At 42.2% G+C, this 18566-nt stretch overlaps 1 protein-coding gene across 1 annotated transcript in view; it reads right to left on the reverse strand.

Annotated features, from left to right (window-relative positions):
- The window catches only part of LOC116408384 (vomeronasal type-2 receptor 26-like), a 31622-nt gene extending 23009 nt beyond the window's left edge, over positions 1 to 8613 (reverse strand). Inside the window, exon 1 of the mRNA XM_031895159.1 lies at positions 8378 to 8613. Coding sequence (XP_031751019.1) covers positions 8378 to 8613 — 236 coding nt within the window. The remainder of the gene's footprint in view (positions 1 to 8377) is intronic.
- Positions 8614 to 18566: the final 9953 nt, after the last annotated feature.

An 18566-nucleotide genomic window follows, 5' to 3' on the forward strand; every position in this document is an offset into this window, starting at 1 on the left:
TGACAACTATGGTGTGATTGTTTGGTCTCTGTGGTAGCCACTCCTAGGGGTGTCTGATGATCACACAGTGAATTCAGATATAATTACTTTATCCCCAATTTTTAGCACTTTTCTAACATAATTTAGATAACACCTGATCCTCCCTGTCTCTCTGGGCCTCACTGTAGGGTTCCAGCTTGGAAATCTACCAAGGAATTTGGAGTCTTTACATGCATATATGAACTTTATCACTGTGAGCAAAATAACTTTACTCCATAAACTTAGCATTAGTTTATTCTATCAGTATCACATTGTGGTTCTGGATCCTTTTCCCCCAACATAGATGCATAAACCAGCCACTGCACTGTGTTCTACACTAGTAAATACATGTAATGAATTGCGGCCTTACTCTTTCCTGCCTCAAAGAATACATGTTATTCTATATATTGTACTTTATTCCTCACAGTACTGTTTTAAGACCTTGGTGGTCCATGGTCAAAGATCTAATTGGTGAGCCAGCATCATCCAGCTGTGTTCAGCTTGACAACATTTTTGACCACACCCACTTTAGGCCACACCCCCATACATCCATTTAACAAGACATAAACCAGATGTGGAAGTATAATTATTACAGAAAATTCATAATCACAGTATTTACTCACAACATTATGCACCAATATAATTACTACAGGAAAAGCATAATTAACATACTAACCCCAGCTATGCAAGTGGAAATTGCCAATGAGCACTTTGTTAAAACTAGACAAGCCAGTAAGATCACTTCATTAACTCAACAAATTCCAGTAAGATCACTGAAAATGGTAAATAAGCACTTCATTAACTCAACAAATACCAATAATCCATAAACGCCAGTTAGATCACTGGAAAATGGCCAAAGGCACACCTTTAACTCCACACATGCCAGTTAGATCATATGTGATTTTAGTCACATGCCAAATTTATCTTTTTGTTTAGCAGCTCTCCAGTTTGAAATTTTAGATGCTATCTGTCCAACTTGCCCTAAAAACCAGGCAGTGGTTTTAAAGAGAGACTGGAATATGGGTAAGAGAAACCAGGATAAAAAAAAATAACATTAAATATCAATAACAATCATATTGTAATCTCTCATTTCTGTGACCCCATTGAAAGCAGGGTCAGAAGAAAAAGGAAAATAAATAAGAAACTATTAAAAAAATACCAACTTAAAGACCACTAGAAAAGCTGCAAAGAACGGACTATTCTATAACATACTAAGGGGCTGATTTACTAACCCATGAATCCGACCCGAATTGGAAAAGTTCCGACTTGAAAACGAACATTTTGCGACTTTTTCGTATGTTTTGCGATTTTTTCGGATTCTGTACGAATTTTTCGTTACCAATACGATTTTTGCGTAAAAACGCGAGTTTTTCGTATCCATTACGAAAGTTGCGTAAAAAGTTGCGCATTTTTCGTAGCGTTAAAACTTACGCGAAAAGTTGCGCATTTTTCGCGTAAGTTTTAACGCTACGCAAAATGCGCAACTTTTTACGCAACTTTCGTAATGGATAGGAAAACGCGCGTTTTTACGCAAAAATCGTATTGGATCCGAAAAATTCGTAAAGAATCCGAAAAAATCGCAAAACATACGAAAAAATCGCAAAGTACCGATCATTACGAAAAAAACGCAATCGGACTCCATTCGACCCGTTCGTGGGTAAGTAAATCAGCCCCTAAAAGTCACCTTCAAGGTGAACTTTAAAACAAAGACTCAGGACTTGCAACATTTGACTTTGGGACTGATGTGGGGACTGGGACCGACTAACCAAGTGTTGTTGTAGAGGCTGAGGCAGCTGTCTTGCTTGCTCGTGTGATTGGGTGGCCGGCCTGGTGGCCCAATGCATTACCAACACAATGGGGGAGATTTACTAATCCAGGAACAGTCTGAAGGTGTCTGAATGCGTTTTTTTCGTAATGATCGGTAGTTTTGCGACTTTTTCGTCGGCGTCGTGACTTTTTTGTATGTTCCGCAACATTTTAGTTGCCGTCGTGACTTTTTCGTATATTTTCCGCGACTTTTTCGTGGCCAACGCGAAAATATTGGATTGGTTATTCCCGCGACGACGTTGAAAACGTCCTGCAAAAGACGATAAAGTCGTGGCGGCGATGAAAAAGTTGCGACAAATCTCAATGCCGATGAAAAAGTTGCAAAATGTTCGTTTCCAATCCGATTTTTTCCCTTCATAAATCTCCCCCAATGTGTCATCAGCCCATGTCTCTCACTCGCTCTTCAACCATATGTGCATGCTGGTCCCACCCCCTTGTCAATTACTTAATCACTTATTCCTGCTCATTGATGCCGGCTTGTGGTGGCCATTATTAGGGTAAGGGTGAGGGAGAGGGCCACTGTCACAGATATCTTATGGCCAGAATGGCCCAAAAAAATTAAGAAAATGTTGCTCAGTCTGTGGGACTCCAAAATAAATGGACCCCGGGCAAATGCCCCTTTTGTCCTCTTATTAAAGCAGCCCTACTTCCTCAGTGTAGAGTTTTTTGTTGCATGGGATGGGTAAAAGTATAAGTCTAAGGTAAAGGCCCCACAGGGTGGATTGGCAGCTTCATGTTACCTTTTCTTATCCAGAGCTCTAGAGTCAGGTACCACATACACTGCAGTAAAACAATAGAGTCCAACCTCATTATGTCTGGGAAAACCCCTTTGCAGCTTTTAGGGTGAGGTGGATTGTTAGCCTGTGTATAAGTGAATAGTCATGCTGTACTGACTGGTGCCTTGAAGAGACTAAGTAGTGTATGCAAGGCTACAATGAGAGGTAATAAAAAGATGCAACATTTCTTGCAGGTTTAATGGCCTTTAGCAACCAATCAGCAGGTGGCACATCACACTTTTGAAATTATACTTGTAGTATAAGAATTGATTATAATGAACCCTCCCACATATTTTTTGGTCTTGCCCCATGATAACCCCCCAGAAATCTCAGATCTATTAAGCAAACTATTATGAAATCCGGTGCCACTTGACATAAAGACCTTTTTGCTGGGCAAACCGCTCCCAAAAACTAATAAAGCTTACCAAGCATAACCATGTTTTAACAGCGACTCTAATCTCGATAGCTGCACACTGGAAAACCCCAACCTCCCCCACCTTAGCTGAGGTCAAACGAAGAGTGGAGTCTAACAAGGTTTTCGAAGCTGGCATCACCAGACTAAATAACAGAACCCCCCACTTTCTCAAAATTTGGACACCCTAGGGATTATATGCTAATGGAGGCTGAAACCTTATTGTACCGTTGAAATATTTTTGCTTAATATGTGTTCTACTAACTACCCTTTCTTTATCTTCTCTTCAATTGAGACATCATGGAATACACCACCGTGAAAACCTACATATACCTTTAATAACCTTACCATGCGGCACTGTTATTACATCTATGTTTATCATTTATTACTGTCATTGTACAATCATCACGGTTAAAATCTAATAAAAATATAAGTTACAAAAAAGAAATGATTATAATGAAAACCTTTTTAGTAAGGTAGCGTCATGCTTACCAAACTTGTTCCTTTTTATCCCCAATGGGATATATTTATTAAGAGTGAAGTTAGAGCTAGTGATGGGCGAAAAGTTTCGCCAGGCATGGATTCGCGGCGAATTTCCGCGTTTCGCCATTGGCTGATTGTTTCGCGAAACGGATGAAAAATTTCGCAGCGGAAAAATTCGCCGCACGTCCAAAAATTGTCGCCAGAGTCAAAAAAGAATAGTCGCGGGTGACAAAATAATAGCCGCGGGCGACGAAACAAGAGCCGCGTGACAAAACAATAGCCGCGGGCGACGAAACAAGAGCCGCGTGACGAAACAAGAGCCGCGGGCGACGAAACAAGAGCCACGCGCGACGAAATAATAGCCGCGGGCGACGAAACAAGAGCCGCGCGACGAAACAAGAGCCGCGCGACGAAACAAGAGCCGCGCGCGACGAAACAAGAGCCGCGCGCGACGAAATAATAGCCGCGCGACAAAACAATAGCCGCGGGAGACGAAACAATAGCCGCGCGACAAAATAATAGCCGCGGGCGACAATTTTTTTTGTCGCACGTCATTTTCGCAGTTTCGCGAATTTTTCGCCGTTTCGCGGATCTTTTCAAAGATTCGCGAATTTTTCGGCGAAGCGAAACGGAACAGATTCGCTCATCACTAGTTAGAGCTCACCACAGTCAGCTAGAATGAAATTCTGCCCCCCTACATTCATTTAATTTGCATTATTGAAGGCATTTTTATCAAAGGGTGAATTTTCACTTATTGTCATTGACAAATACTCTTTCAAAAATCCCATAGGAATAAATGGAGAGTGGAGGAATTTGACTCTAATGGACTGTAGTGAGCTCCAATATGAAATCCTAGTTTGTAATATGTATTTTTTTCTGTAGGACTGCAGGTATAAAAAGGAATAAAATTTGAATATTCACCTTCCTTCCCCTCTGTTTCTACCCCGCCATGTTTAAGCTGCCACACTCAGCACTGTATTGTACATACATGATTAGGAATCTGCCCCCTGACCCCTAGATATTATCCTCATGTGCACATAAATACAGACCTCAGTCAGACAGCTCGCTTTCTGACATGGTTACTATGGAAACCTGATGCAAAGCTTCCAATTGAATAAGAGCATCAGGCGGGATAGGTGTGTGGCATCAGTGTTGGCATTTGGGTGGTTATGTGACCCGACAGTCATCACTAGAGGTGGAAGTACAGGTATCGGACCCCTTATCTGGAAACCCGTTATCCAGAAAGCTCCGAATTACGGAAAGCCCGTCTCCCATAGACTCCATTATAAGCAAATAATTCAGAATTTTAAAACTGATTTCCTTTTTTTATGTAGAAATAAAACAGAACCTTGTAATTGATCCCAACTAAGATATAATTAATCCTTATTGGATGCAAAACAATCCTATTGGGTTTAATTAATGTTTTATTAATTTTTTAGTAAACTTAAGGTATGGAGATCCAAATTATGGAAAGACCTCTTATCCGGAATACCCTTGGTCCCGAGTATTCTGGATAATGGGTCCTATACCTGTACTGCTATTAGGAAAATTATTCTTTGCATGCGTTTTGAGAAAGACAAATTCTTGCTAATATGATAGGAATCTAGTGAGCCCATTTGCTAACCATCAGATTTTTTTTTTCTCAATTTGGATTTTTAGAGCTAAAAGTCCCAGAAAAAAATGTCACCATTTTTTAGGAGTCAAAATGCCTAAAAATACAAATCTGACTATTCACCAGGTTAAACTTGCTGAGATTATGTAGAAGTCAATGGCAGAGGCCCCTTCCCTCAAAAATCTTTCTTTGCCTAAAAACTTTAGAGGTTTTAGATTTTTGATGCTGTAATTTTTGAGTAACAATTCAGTAGAGTATCTCATAGAGGTCTCAGTGCAACAATTCAGAGTTTCTGCCATATTTTTCTGCAAAGACTTTTTCCTGTCAGATTTTTCAGAATGAGTTTGGTGGAATTTTAAAATAAAAAAAAAGAGAAGTATTAGCATTTTAGTGCCCCTAGGTGTTGCCATGCTTTTGTTCAAAACTGAAGGTGTGGGGTTTGTTGATTACAGAAATTGCACAGATGGTCGGGCTGCCTACTGCCGGTAGGAACCCCAAAGAATTGGGCCCCTACAGGCTGACTTCCCCTTTAGACAAGCACCAGAGGGTGGCCTTTTGAGTTATGGACACCTAAAGGGGGTCCTAGCTGTTTCTGTGGAAAAGGGAGTTTCCCTGTTATTCAGCAGCAACCACTAGGTGGCAGTATGCTGCAATATAAAAAGGAATGACACCCATTTTGTGAAGGTCTTAGTCCTGGGACTGCTTCTTGTAAAGAAGCGTATAACAGGCTTGTGTTCTAGTACAGGAGGTACTGTAACAGGTCACTCTAGGAGTGACAGGCAGGCTAGAGAGAACGGGCAGCGATAGCCCCAACAGGAGAGAGAGGGGTTAAGACCCCCCAGCACTCATGGCTGGAGTTAAGGACCTGTAGTGTTTAGTAAGAGGAGCCAAGTCAGCACATGGGAGTGTTCCCAGTGAAGGGACCCTACGCGTGGGCCGGGGTGAGTTCCTAGGTGGGATCATCTGGCGGGAGTACCGGGGGTAGCCCAAAGAGAGAGTGTGACTTGAGCCGTCTGTGTGACATCCTCTGAAGTGTTCTGCCTGCATCAATAAACAAGTTCATCTGGTTCATCATTATAACCAGTGTCTTGGCTGTTCATATACTGAGGATCCTCAACTGCCTGGTAAGCAGCTACCCCAAGGGAGGGGCAAGGTACCGGGAGTTGCTGGGAGTCCTGGTCCAAGGAGGACATCACAGAGTTTCCCAGGGGGGAGAGATATAGTTCTACCTATACCTACCCTGGGTGGAGGCACGCCATTCATTTATATCATACCTGTCCCCCATAATAAGCGGGGGCTCAGGGTAGCGCCACACACAGGGAGTTGCGTGTTATAAGTACCACAGTAGCCAAAATAGGGTTACAGAACTTCTACTAACTATGGGCAATACTTTGATCTGTTTCAATGAATGCTTTTGGCTTGAATGACTTTTTGACTTTTATTATTTTTTAATGCTGAAATGTTAATTATCAGCAGGTTCTCGGTAACAAGTTAGTTACAACAGAGTTACAGTAATAAAACCGCCCTTTGTGTGGTGCATTAGGAACGGACAATTCCAATTGATATAAAACCTTTAATCCTTTATTGGTGCATCTATGTCTATTACAGGAGCAGGGCAATTATTGAATTTAAATAAAGCAATAAAGAATTTAAAGTTTAATTTCAATTGGAACCGTCCATCCCTGATGCTTCTCACAAAGGACTGTTCGGATGTTTAACACTAGCCAGAGGTGTGTGTAGTTGCACATATGGAGGAAATAATTTGTTAAAGGAACAGTAACACCAAAAAAATCAAGTGTATAAAAGAAATTCCAATATAATGTACTGCTGCCCTGCATTGCTACAACTGGGGTCTTTGCCTCAGAAACACTACTATGGTTTATATAAATAAGCTGCTGTGTAGCCATGGGGGCAGCCATTCAAAGGAGAAAAGGCACAGGCACATAGCAGATAACAGAAAAAACACCATTGTATTCTACAGAGCTTATCTGTTATCTGCTATGTAACCTGTGCCTTTTCTCCTTTTTTCCAGCTTGAATGGCTGCCCCCATGGCTACACAGCAGCTTATTATATAAATTATAGTAGTGTTACTGTAGCAAACATACAACTTTTACCAGTGCAGGGCACATTATATTTCATTTACTTTAAAACTCTTTAATTTTTTGGTGTTACTGTTCCTTTAACCCTAAAATGATGATTGCTCCCTTGATTCATATTTTTCTCCCTTATGGCATTAGTAACACCCAGTAGTAGTACTCATTCAACAGGTGTCCAACCTCGGAGTACAAGGCCTTCACAATATTGTGCCTAGGAGAATTCTCTTCATTCCTGAGCGAATCCTCCTGAATATCTACATTTGGAGGTAACATTTGGGGTTCTAATCTTTCCCCTTTCCTTGTTGGAGCTTCTCACTGAACTTCCAAGTCTAACTCTCCCTCAAATAGCCAGCTATGACAGAAGGTAACACTCCAAATTACTAGCCCTCATTCCAATCTTCTTTTCCCTTAGGCTCCCAGAATCATAAATCCTCTCTATGAAGTGAAGTCCAAAGAAGCCAAAAGTCAAGTGTCCCCTTTTATAGTGTAGGAATTTCATCTGACACCCTTTGGCCAACAGGGAATTCCCTAATCCTTCAGGGACACTTAAACAAGGCCACAGTATGAGACACAATAATGTTGTACATAGTGATACGACGGCTTAGTTTTCACCTCTGATGAGTGCTACAGAACAAAAAGTAATTCACACAGCCCAAATACAAGAATTGTGTTAGAATACAACTCTCCTCTCAAACTTAACTGTAAAAGGAACTTCCATTTTAGATAACTAATAGTGATGAGCAAATGTATTTGCCTGTTATAGATTTGTGTCAGAAATCAGCATTTTCTCCATGGCACATAGAATGTGAATATGTGCCTAATTGCCATGGGTTTTATATTGAAAAAAAAAAAAACATAGGCATTATCATCATGTTCTGACACTTATAAGCATAATCTTGCATGATAAAGAAATTGGTTAAAGCTCCTGGGTTACAGTTTTCAGTGCTAAGTTCCAGGGTTCATTTCATTGAAGTCTGAAAATAATAAAAACTAATACACTCATTGGTGTCCACAAAGATGGATGTAACAGAAAAGCCCAAATGCACAGTGCAGGACTTGGTACATTTCGGGTCAACAAATATGCTATAGCAAATCTCCTGGCTACAAGTTCCCAGAAATATTACTGAGGGATGTGAGGACTTGAGGACTTACTCCATACACAGTATCCTGATGGAATTATCCTCTGGGTGTTTCAAAAATTTCACATAGGAGTTCACAGTTAACACCCCACCAATCATGATGTCTCCTTCCTGAATATATTCATATTCCTCAAATGATTTCATCATCTCCAAATGACATGCAGAATGCTTGCTCTGAACTTCAGACTTGCAGGCCCCCATGCACATGAGCATTATACAGTTCAGTAATTTGAGCTTATAGGGAACCATGTCTCCTGGCATTGTACCCACTATCAAAGTATCCCCCAATAAGAGCAGAAACCTGGCAGCCAGCAGTCAGTAGCACAGAGAGACACAGGGGCCCCAGGGTTGGGCTGTGTGTGTAGAACAGAGTAAGGGGCCCGGCTCATCCAACCCTCATTTTATAGAGAGCAGAGAGAGGATTTGCCCCAGTAACAGTCAGTAGCACAGAGAGACACAGGGGCCCCAGGGTTGGGCTGTGTGTGTAGAACAGAGTAAGGGGCCCGGCTCATCCAACCCTCATTTTATAGAGAGCAGAGAGAGGATTTGCCCCAGTAACAGTCAGTGGCACAGAGAGACACAGGGGCCCCAGGGTTGGGCTGTGTGTGTAGAACAGAGTAAGGGGCCCGGCTCATCCAACCCTCATTTTATAGAGAGCAGAGAGAGGATTTGCCCCAGTAACAGTCAGTGGCACAGAGAGACACAGGGGCCCCAGGGTTGGGCTGTGTGTGTAGAACAGAGTAAGGGGCCCGGCTCATCCAACCCTCATTTTATAGAGAGCAGAGAGAGGATTTGCCCCAGTAACAGTCAGTGGCACAGAGAGACACAGGGGCCCCAGGGTTGGGCTGTGTGTGTAGAACAGAGTAAGGGGCCCGGCTCATCCAACCCTCATTTTATAGAGAGCAGAGAGAGGATTTGCCCCAGTAACAGTCAGTGGCACAGAGAGACACAGGGGCCCCAGGGTTGGGCTGTGTGTGTAGAACAGAGTAAGGGGCCCGGCTCATCCAACCCTCATTTTATAGAGAGCAGAGAGAGGATTTGCCCCAGTAACAGTCAGTGGCACAGAGAGACACAGGGGCCCCAGGGTTGGGTTGTGTGTGTAGAACAGAGTAAGGGGCCCGGCTCATCCAACCCTCATTTTATAGAGAGCAGAGAGAGGATTTGCCCCAGTAACAGTCAGTGGCACAGAGAGACACAGGGGCCCCAGGGTTGGGCTGTGTGTGTAGAACAGAGTAAGGGGCCCGGCTCATCCAACCCTCATTTTATAGAGAGCAGAGAGAGGATTTGCCCCAGTAACAGTCAGTGGCACAGAGAGACACAGGGGCCCCAGGGTTGGGCTGTGTGTGTAGAACAGAGTAAGGGGCCCGGCTCATCCAACCCTCATTTTATAGAGAGCAGAGAGAGGATTTGCCCCAGTAACAGTCAGTGGCACAGAGAGACACAGGGGCCCCAGGGTTGGGCTGTGTGTGTAGAACAGAGTAAGGGGCCCGGCTCATCCAACCCTCATTTTATAGAGAGCAGAGAGAGGATTTGCCCCAGTAACAGTCAGTGGCACAGAGAGACACAGGGGCCCCAGGGTTGGGCTGTGTGTGTAGAACAGAGTAAGGGGCCCGGCTCATCCAACCCTCATTTTATAGAGAGCAGAGAGAGGATTTGCTCAGTAGAATGAATATAGGCACCGGCACCTGGGGAGCTCTGCTCTATTCTGAACACTTTATCTTTTTAGATTGATGTTGTGTTGAATAGAAATGCAGTAAGATACTTATAATCTTTGGTGGCCTCAATTAACATTACAATAAAATATAAATAGTATGATTATTACATTAAATATACTGTTTTATGCATGTAGGTATACCTCATAATTCATTTTATTCATCATACTGTTCTGCCAGGACTAGAGATGTAGCGAACCTCACAAAAAAAGTTCGCGAACCTGTTTGTGAACTTCTGCCAAAAAGTGCGAACTTTTGCGAACTTTGCGAACCCCATAGACTTCAATGGGAAGGCGAACTTTAAAACCTAGAAAAGCCATTTCTGGCCAGAAAACTGATTTTAAAGTTGTTTAAAGGGTGCCACTACCTGGACAGGGGCATGCAGGGGGGGGATCAAGGGCAAAAATTTCTCTGAAAAATACGTTGTTGACACAGCGTTGCGTTTTGTGCTGTAAAGGGCAGAAATCACACTACATTTCTAAACTTGTGTAATAAACTGCTTTTACAAGGACTATTGGGTTACAGCAGATGAGATCAGCAGGACAGCTGTCCCCAGCAGCTACATACAGAGCAGTAGAAAGTAGATTACTAGTCAGCAAAGCTACCTAAACTGTCCCTCAAATCCCTGCACAGCTCTCTCCCTATGCTAACTCATCAAGCACACACAGGCAGAATGTAAAATGGCTGCTGGGCTTCGGTTTATATATGGAAGGGAGTGGTCCGGGGGTGGTCCAGGAGGGAGAGCTGCCTGATTGGCTGCCATGTATCTGCTGGTCTGGGGTGAGAGGTCAAAATTTGGCGCCAGCTAAGGCGAACCCAAAATTGCGAACATCGCTAAAAGTTCGCGAACTTGCGAACACCCGATTTTCGTGCGAATTAGTTCGCCGGCGAACAGTTCGCTACATCTCTAGCCAGGACTGCAAGACCAACTGGACAAGGAAATGAGGACTAATGGGGATATTGGAGATTGTAGAATACATTACAGCAGCAACAAGCACATGCTTCCCAGGGACCAAAGGGATGCTGTACTCTGCTCCTTACATCAGATTTAAAATTTGGCACATTATATATATATATATATATGTTCTGGAATTCTAAAAGCTGCATTGGCTTTCCACTTTCCTACAAATAAAGGAGGAGGCTATGGTGTGGGTATATCTAATATAAATAAATTTAAAGCAACTGGACTTGTTGGGTAACCATTGTAGACGTTTCACTACTCATCCGAGCAGCTTCTTCAGTTCAACTGACTGGTATGGGAAGCCCTCAGCATATATACTCTCCCACTAATCCAATCACAATGGCACTATGTAACTCTAACAAGTAACACCTGAAGAGTTGCATGATACTTGGGTAATCCTTTCAAAGTAACTCCCCAGCAGTCACACCTCTGTGAGTTTCAGATGTCACCTTTCTGAAGAGTTACATAGTGCCATTGGGATTGGATTAGTGGAAGAGTTACAAAGTACCATTGTGATTGGATTAGTGGAAGAGTATATATGCTGAGGACTTCCCATACCAGTCAGTTGAACTGAAGAAGCTGCTCGGATGAGTAGTGAAACGTCTTCAATGATTACTTAACAAGTCCACTTGCTTTAAATCTATTTATACTAGATATTTTTAACATTTTAACCCTGCATTGTTGATTGCTCCCTTGATTCATATTTGTCTGCCTTATGGTATTAGTAACAACCAGCTGTAGTACTTAGTCAACAGGTGTCCAGTCTCGGAGTACAAGGCTCTCACAATATTGTGCCTAGGGGTATACTATCTTTGGTGAACTGGAAATGCTTATAGGTATGTGCTCCTTATTTATAACTCCATGCCTAGGCATTGACTCAGACCTAGATGTTTTATTTTGAGCCACCTTCTTACACCACCTGAATCTACTGGTGTATTAAGTGTTAAACAACAACTTCTCAGAAGGAGGAAGAGTATATTTGAAGATAAAAATAGGTGTAAGTTGTACAACTTGAATTTTGAGTTACACAGGTTTCCTGATGGGTTCTCCAGTGATACCAGGATTTATGTAACTATATGTGTATAACAGAACCAGGCACTGGTTTCCACTGATGCTCTTTGGGGGCCCTGGATATTCTATGGTGGAACTTGCATGGTGGCTACAAGGTTGCATCTTGCGATATGATCAAACAAATTCAACCACATTTTGCATCTTGTACAAACCCATTTTGGCACAGAATGCACATTATGAATAAAAGTAAGAAGTTTCTGTACTAGAGAATGAAAAAACAATGGCACAGCTACTCATAGATATTTTATAGCTTTGTGATCAAATGCCCCTGAAATCATATAACAATGCTATCACGCATGAGGCCTCAGTCATAGCTCCAGAATGAAGGGCCGACCCATGACACATTTAGTGGAAGTCTTTCTTCTATTCTGGAAATTGGCATCCAACGATTGGCCAACGTTGCCTAATCCATTCCTTCTATACTATAAAGCTATCACATCTTAGGTTTTAACTCTCCTTCATTCATTGCAACAATTTAAATTTAATCAGGGGTTTTAGTTTCTGCAATAGTTCCTCCCTCCAACAATATGAAACTATTTAGTACTTTTACTATTTAGCTTTTTTATTTCCAACCTCATCGATCTGCATAATTTATTCCCTCCTTTTATCTCTCCCTTTTATTGTTTTGATTTTCAATGGGTCATTATTACCCCAGGGCAGACTGCAAAGTGCAGAACACAAGTACAAGCTGGCATCGTTTTTGCACTTTGCACCCTGCCCCAAAGGTGATTGGCCAGAGTAGTTCCAATATACTAGTAGTTAGTATCATTAGTAATGGTAATATACAGTACGCTGTATTCCCACAGGTCAAACAATGTGATTGGTGCTATATAACCATACATATCTCTGGTAGATTTGCCCATCATGCCAGCCCATCTGCCCAATTTAAGCACAAAATTAAATGGTGCAGAACTTAATTATGCTGTTGCTTTCTTTTGCAAAACATTCCTGATGAACTCTGGGTAGTTGATCAGGAAGTTTCTAGTTTCTTAAAAGACACAAATTTCAGATCATGTATCATAAGTGGCATCAATAAATTCCGCATATAAGGGTATATTTTATTGTCTAATGATGATGTTTATGTATAACAATATATAACAGAACTATTAATGGGGATTTGAACATTATTTCTATTTGTCTCCAAGCAAATTGTTTTTTGTGTTCATTTCTGGCCTGAGTAGTATTGTGTAACATTTGGGCAGAAATATAGAGGCTAAAAGCCCCGCGCTTGAGGTGAGTATGGCAAATATCTCCACACACACAGTGTTTTTGCCTTTGGTGCTCAGATAGGCTGGGATCATTGTGATCCAAACACTGCAGAAGAGCAGCATGCTGAAAGTGATGTACTTGGCCTCATTAAAACTGTCCGGTAAGCTCCGAGCTAAAAATGCTAAAACAAAACTAACAGCTGCCAGAAGCCCCATATACCCAATAACTGAGTAAAAGCCAATAGCTGAGCCCTCATTGCACTGAATGATGATGGTTCCAGGGGAAGTGTGAATGTCCAGTTCCTGAAAGGGAGGAGAAATGGCCAACCAAGTCATGCAGATGATTATTTGAATGGATGAGCAGAACAAGACTACAGAATTGGACAGTTTGACTCCCAGCCATTTTCTCCATGAGCTCCCTGGCTTGGTGGCTTTGAAAGCAACACAAACCATGATAGTCTTGGCCAGGAGAGAAGAGACAGCTATGGAGAAGGTGATTCCAAAAGTGATGATGCGCAGCATGCAGGTTATATCCACAGGGCGACCGAGGAACAGAAACACACTGAGGAAGCTCAGCTTGATGGAGACAAGGAGGAGGAAGCTCAGGCTCCGGTTGTTGGCTCTTACTATGGGAGTGTCCCGGTGTTTAATGAAGACTTGTAATATAAATTGAGTTATAAGGAAAAAGAGAATAGAAACAGCTGAAAAGCATATGGAAATGACATCATTAGTGTATGATAGAAAAACTTCCTCTCTCTGTATGCACTGATCCTTCATCTCATTGGGCCATTCCATGTCTGGGCATTGGGTGCAGCTCACACTGTCTATATAAATAACAAGTAGGAGAGAAAATTAAGAAGGAGATTGAGTTATGTAAAATATTTTGTACATTATTTTAAAATTATTAAAATGAAACTGTAATTATTATACTTTTTTAACGACACAATATATCAGACTGGAAACAGCAAAATAAGAAACAATAATAACTCACTGATACCTAGAATACCATTCCATTTATATAGTATAGGTATAATTCCCAAGGATTTTTAGATCTTAAATATTAATTGTCACTTAATACATTTTCCTCTTACTCCTTTCTAGTTTATCTTTTGTGAGGCCAATATTATACTTTTAAATTCCTACATTTTGGTTTAGTAACAGACTCCATGCCCCCTGGAAGGTCTGAAAGCTAGGGATGAGCAAATCTGTCCTATTTGCTTTGAAGAAAAATTTGCGAAACGCCGAAAAATTCGTAAAGCACTTTTGCATTTATATACTGAGCCACAGGAGGCTCTTTGAGCTGAGTGGCGTCAGTTGCCCTGATGGCATCCAGCAACTCTACCTGCTTCCCTCTTGTCTCCACCCATCTTGTTGATTGCATGTGTTGCCTTTATAAATCTGCTCCTGGCTGATCATCGTTGCTGGTGAGCCTGATCTAGCCGCCATCTTGATTCTGACATCCCAACATCCTGTGATTCCATGATTCCTGGTTTTCTAGCTCCCTGCCTGTGCCCTGCCTGGGTCCTCGTTCTTGTTCTCCTGTCCCCACCTGGTACCTACCTTCTGTGGATTTCCTGGTTTAACCTTCAGCCTGTTACTTGACCTTGTTTGTCTGCTACCTGCCAATGACCTTGACCTGCCTTATGGACCTTGCCAGTCTTCTACCAGCGCTAACCAACTTGCCTGTTGCTGGACTGTTTTATCTTAAGTCTTACTTTGGTTCTACTTTTAATCTGTTTTGTTAATTCCGCTATTGGTCCATTAAATCTATTTGCTTCATCTCACTTGGCCTTTGCTCACTATTCAGCCTTTACAGTGTGTTTCTGGGGTTACTCGGCACATAGGCTCCAACCTGCTGGTCACTCACCAGTGGCCAGTCCTGACAGTTTGACACCCAAGATGTGCTGATGATATACAACAAACTTGGGTAAAATAGACAGTACTTTCTCCATTTGTAGCTTTACATGAAGGCCCCATACCAGAAGTCTATGCATTTTTACTCCATAAGTCTACTCTATGAAAGACTGAAAAGTCTCCTGAAATTTTCCACCTTCAGTAAATGGAGATTATCAACAATATACTCACAGTATTTTATCATTAAACTGGAAGTATTTTTACTATACCTGTTATATTAGAGATCTCTCCCTCGGAACATGGAACACAGTTATAACAGCAAGATTGGCCTCCGGGTATCGGCATCTTCCTGTATCCGGGGAGGCAACTGTCCGAGCATTGAGATATTGGGATCTAAAAACATTAAAAGTAAAATTCAAAAGAACATATTTGTTACATTTTCAATCCATGTGTGGTGTGACATTTGGCATATGTACAATATGATGAGAAAATCTGTTGCATGGAGAAGGCTGCAGGGACTTGGTCGGGTTATTACATTGCATATAAAAGAGGATGCTAACCCAGTAGTATGGCAATATGGCTACTTAGAAGTGTTTGAGTTCTTGCATCAGATTTAATTCCTTCTTGCTTCTGATCCTTTTAAGATAAACAGACATCTTAGCATAGTACCATTGTATGTATATATATATATATGGTTTGTAAGACCCAGAAGTTGCTGAATAGCTAGTGTATAGCCTTCTATACAACTTTTGAGACCCAGTAGAGTTCTGTATGGCTTATGGGACCAAACAGAGTTATATAGGGCTTGTAACAGCCAGTAAAGTTATATACAGGCCCAGCTTTGAGTGCAGCCTCACTTTCCTCTGCCATTGATACGTGTTTAACAGCAAAATAGATATCAATATACACAATGTTTATCATTTAGAAAAGAGAATCTTACTGTGTTGTCTGTTGTCTTCCATGGAATTGCCATTGAGGTTATATTGAGCTGCTGGTCTACTGGTGCCCAAGGGGAGAACTCACCAACAAAGTTCCTGATCAACATCCCATTAGGAGTCACTAGGTTACTATAGATCTGGTATTTAGTCATATACTCTCCGTTTTTATCAAATGAGAAAATCTCACCATGTTTGGATTGAAGCTGAACGTTCGTCAAATAATGGCGCAACTTAAAAAACCCAAAATAACAATGGTTGAATTAATGGAGGTAGCTTTTTGCAGTAAAAGCATAATATTACCAATATTAGCATAGTAATACATTACAATGAGTTAAAGAGAGCCTGATACCATACAATCAAATCCAGGGTAGCATTTTTTGGCCCAAAATGTAATACATTCCCATTTTATTTGTTAAAATGCCAATTTGAGTGAGGGAAAAGGACTTTTCTCTGCAAATTAGAACAAACAACAACTGTAGATCCTACGTGTATTTGCTGGAGCCAAAGCTCTAATGGATAGGGCGCTTTACACCCACTTAAACCGCATAAGTGCCGCTCCCTCAATCTCCTCCTACAGCCTGCACCACCGCATTCTTTTCTGCTCTGTTTTGCGTCTCACCCGGCGGCCATTTTGCCGGGTGACGTCATTGAGAGCGCACGCCTGACCTCTTCAAGGATTTTTTTTTCAAGCTTTTGCTTTTTTAAACAAAGCTGTACAGACAGCTTTTTCCTAAAAATGAAACTGTTAGGGCATTAAACAACAATAAAATTAAACAGGAATGAAGTGTACATTGCTCAAGTATTTCAGCAAACACTGTTTAAGCTTGCAAGACTCACTTATAAAATGCCTGCCGATTAGATTCAGCGGTGAAAAGGTTAAACTTTCCTGCCTGCAGTCAGAAGAACGTGTTCCAAGAGAGGGAGCAGAGAGCTCTTGTTTACAAAGGCAGAGTTAGTATAGCAACTGCCTATGCGATCGGCTCATTGGAGGATTGACTGTGGGTGTGGTTAAAGAGTTCAATCGTCTGCTGTGTAGAGAAGAGATTCATCTCAAGTGAGCATGCTCATTAAAACGGCTTAGAAACTGAGCATGTGCACCACGCCAGGCAGACAAGGAGGTTCTGAAGGGAGGGGGGAGAGGGATTTACACAGCTCTGCAGTGAGAGAAACTCCAAGGAGAGAAGCTGGAAGTACCCTTCCATACAGGCACTGTTGCCTCGGAAAAGGCCACGGATAAGACATAGGAGACAGGCAGTATCTAAACCCTGATCCACAGTTGGATGTAGGACTCTTAAAAGCAAGAGGTATTCAATCTGAGGACTAAGGTATCTATCCTGACTGCTTCCAAAGGGGTGCCAAGCCAACCAGGTGCATTTACCCTGACCAAACCCCTAACAGAGGTGGGATAAACTAGTGTGCATCCTCTCTTGTTGTCCTCAGAGATTACCACTATACTATAACATCTGTCTGGTGAGTATTATTACCCTGCAACTTGATGTGATTGTCTCTGACAATAAACCCAGTTATTATTTGTTCAACTGCAAGAACCTTCTGGCATCCATTATTTGCTAAATGCACACTGCTACAGTGAGTTGTAGTTACACTACACTGCTGGTTACTGCCATATAGCGAAGGCCCTTCCTGAAGTCACATGTACCCCATGCTCTAACCTATACTAGCCTGGGTTTGACTGACTTACAGCCAAATAGGGGTAACATCGGGTAACTGACAGCAGCCAATAGCAGACTGAGCATGTGCAGAGCCCCAGCAGGAAACAAAAGATATTACTGTGGGTTTCTTTGGAGGCATGTATGCTCTATAGCAGTGCTGTCCAACTGGCGGCCCGCGGGCCGCATGCGGCCCGCGACCCCCCTCTGTGTGGCCCCCCACCTGTCTGGCTGCTTTGATGGCTTACTCTTGTGTAAGCTCTAAGTGGTATCAGTACTGTGATTAACTGCCCCCCCTGCATGGTTCTCACCTCAGATTCAGGCTGTAATCAGGCTGTATTGTTTAAATATGTAATCCCCTGTGTTGTTCACACCTTTTAATCTCTGCATTGTTCACCCCCTGCAGTGTTCACACCTCAGGCTCAGGCTGTAATCACCCCCATTGTTCCCCTGTTCACACCTCAGGAGCAGTAGAAAACCACAAATAATCCCTGCACACTACAAAAAGAACATATACTGAGGTGGTACTTCAATTAAAAAGTTTTTTAATATATAGTTATTGTGCAGACTGTAGGAGCAGTGCCAGCATTGTGTCACTGTAGGCTGCCTGTGTGTGCCATACACACAGGCATCATAGGGCAAGCAGAGTATGGCACACACAGGCAGGGTAGGGCACACACAGGCAGGGTAGGGAAGGCAGAGTATGGCACACACAGGCAGGGTAGGGAAGGCAGAGTATGGCACACACAGGCAGAGTATGGCACACACAGGTCAAGTATGGCACAAACCAG

The sequence above is a fragment of the Xenopus tropicalis genome, chromosome 1, assembly GCF_000004195.4.
Source record: "Xenopus tropicalis strain Nigerian chromosome 1, UCB_Xtro_10.0, whole genome shotgun sequence".
In the NCBI taxonomy this organism is placed as follows: Eukaryota; Metazoa; Chordata; class Amphibia; order Anura; family Pipidae; genus Xenopus; species Xenopus tropicalis.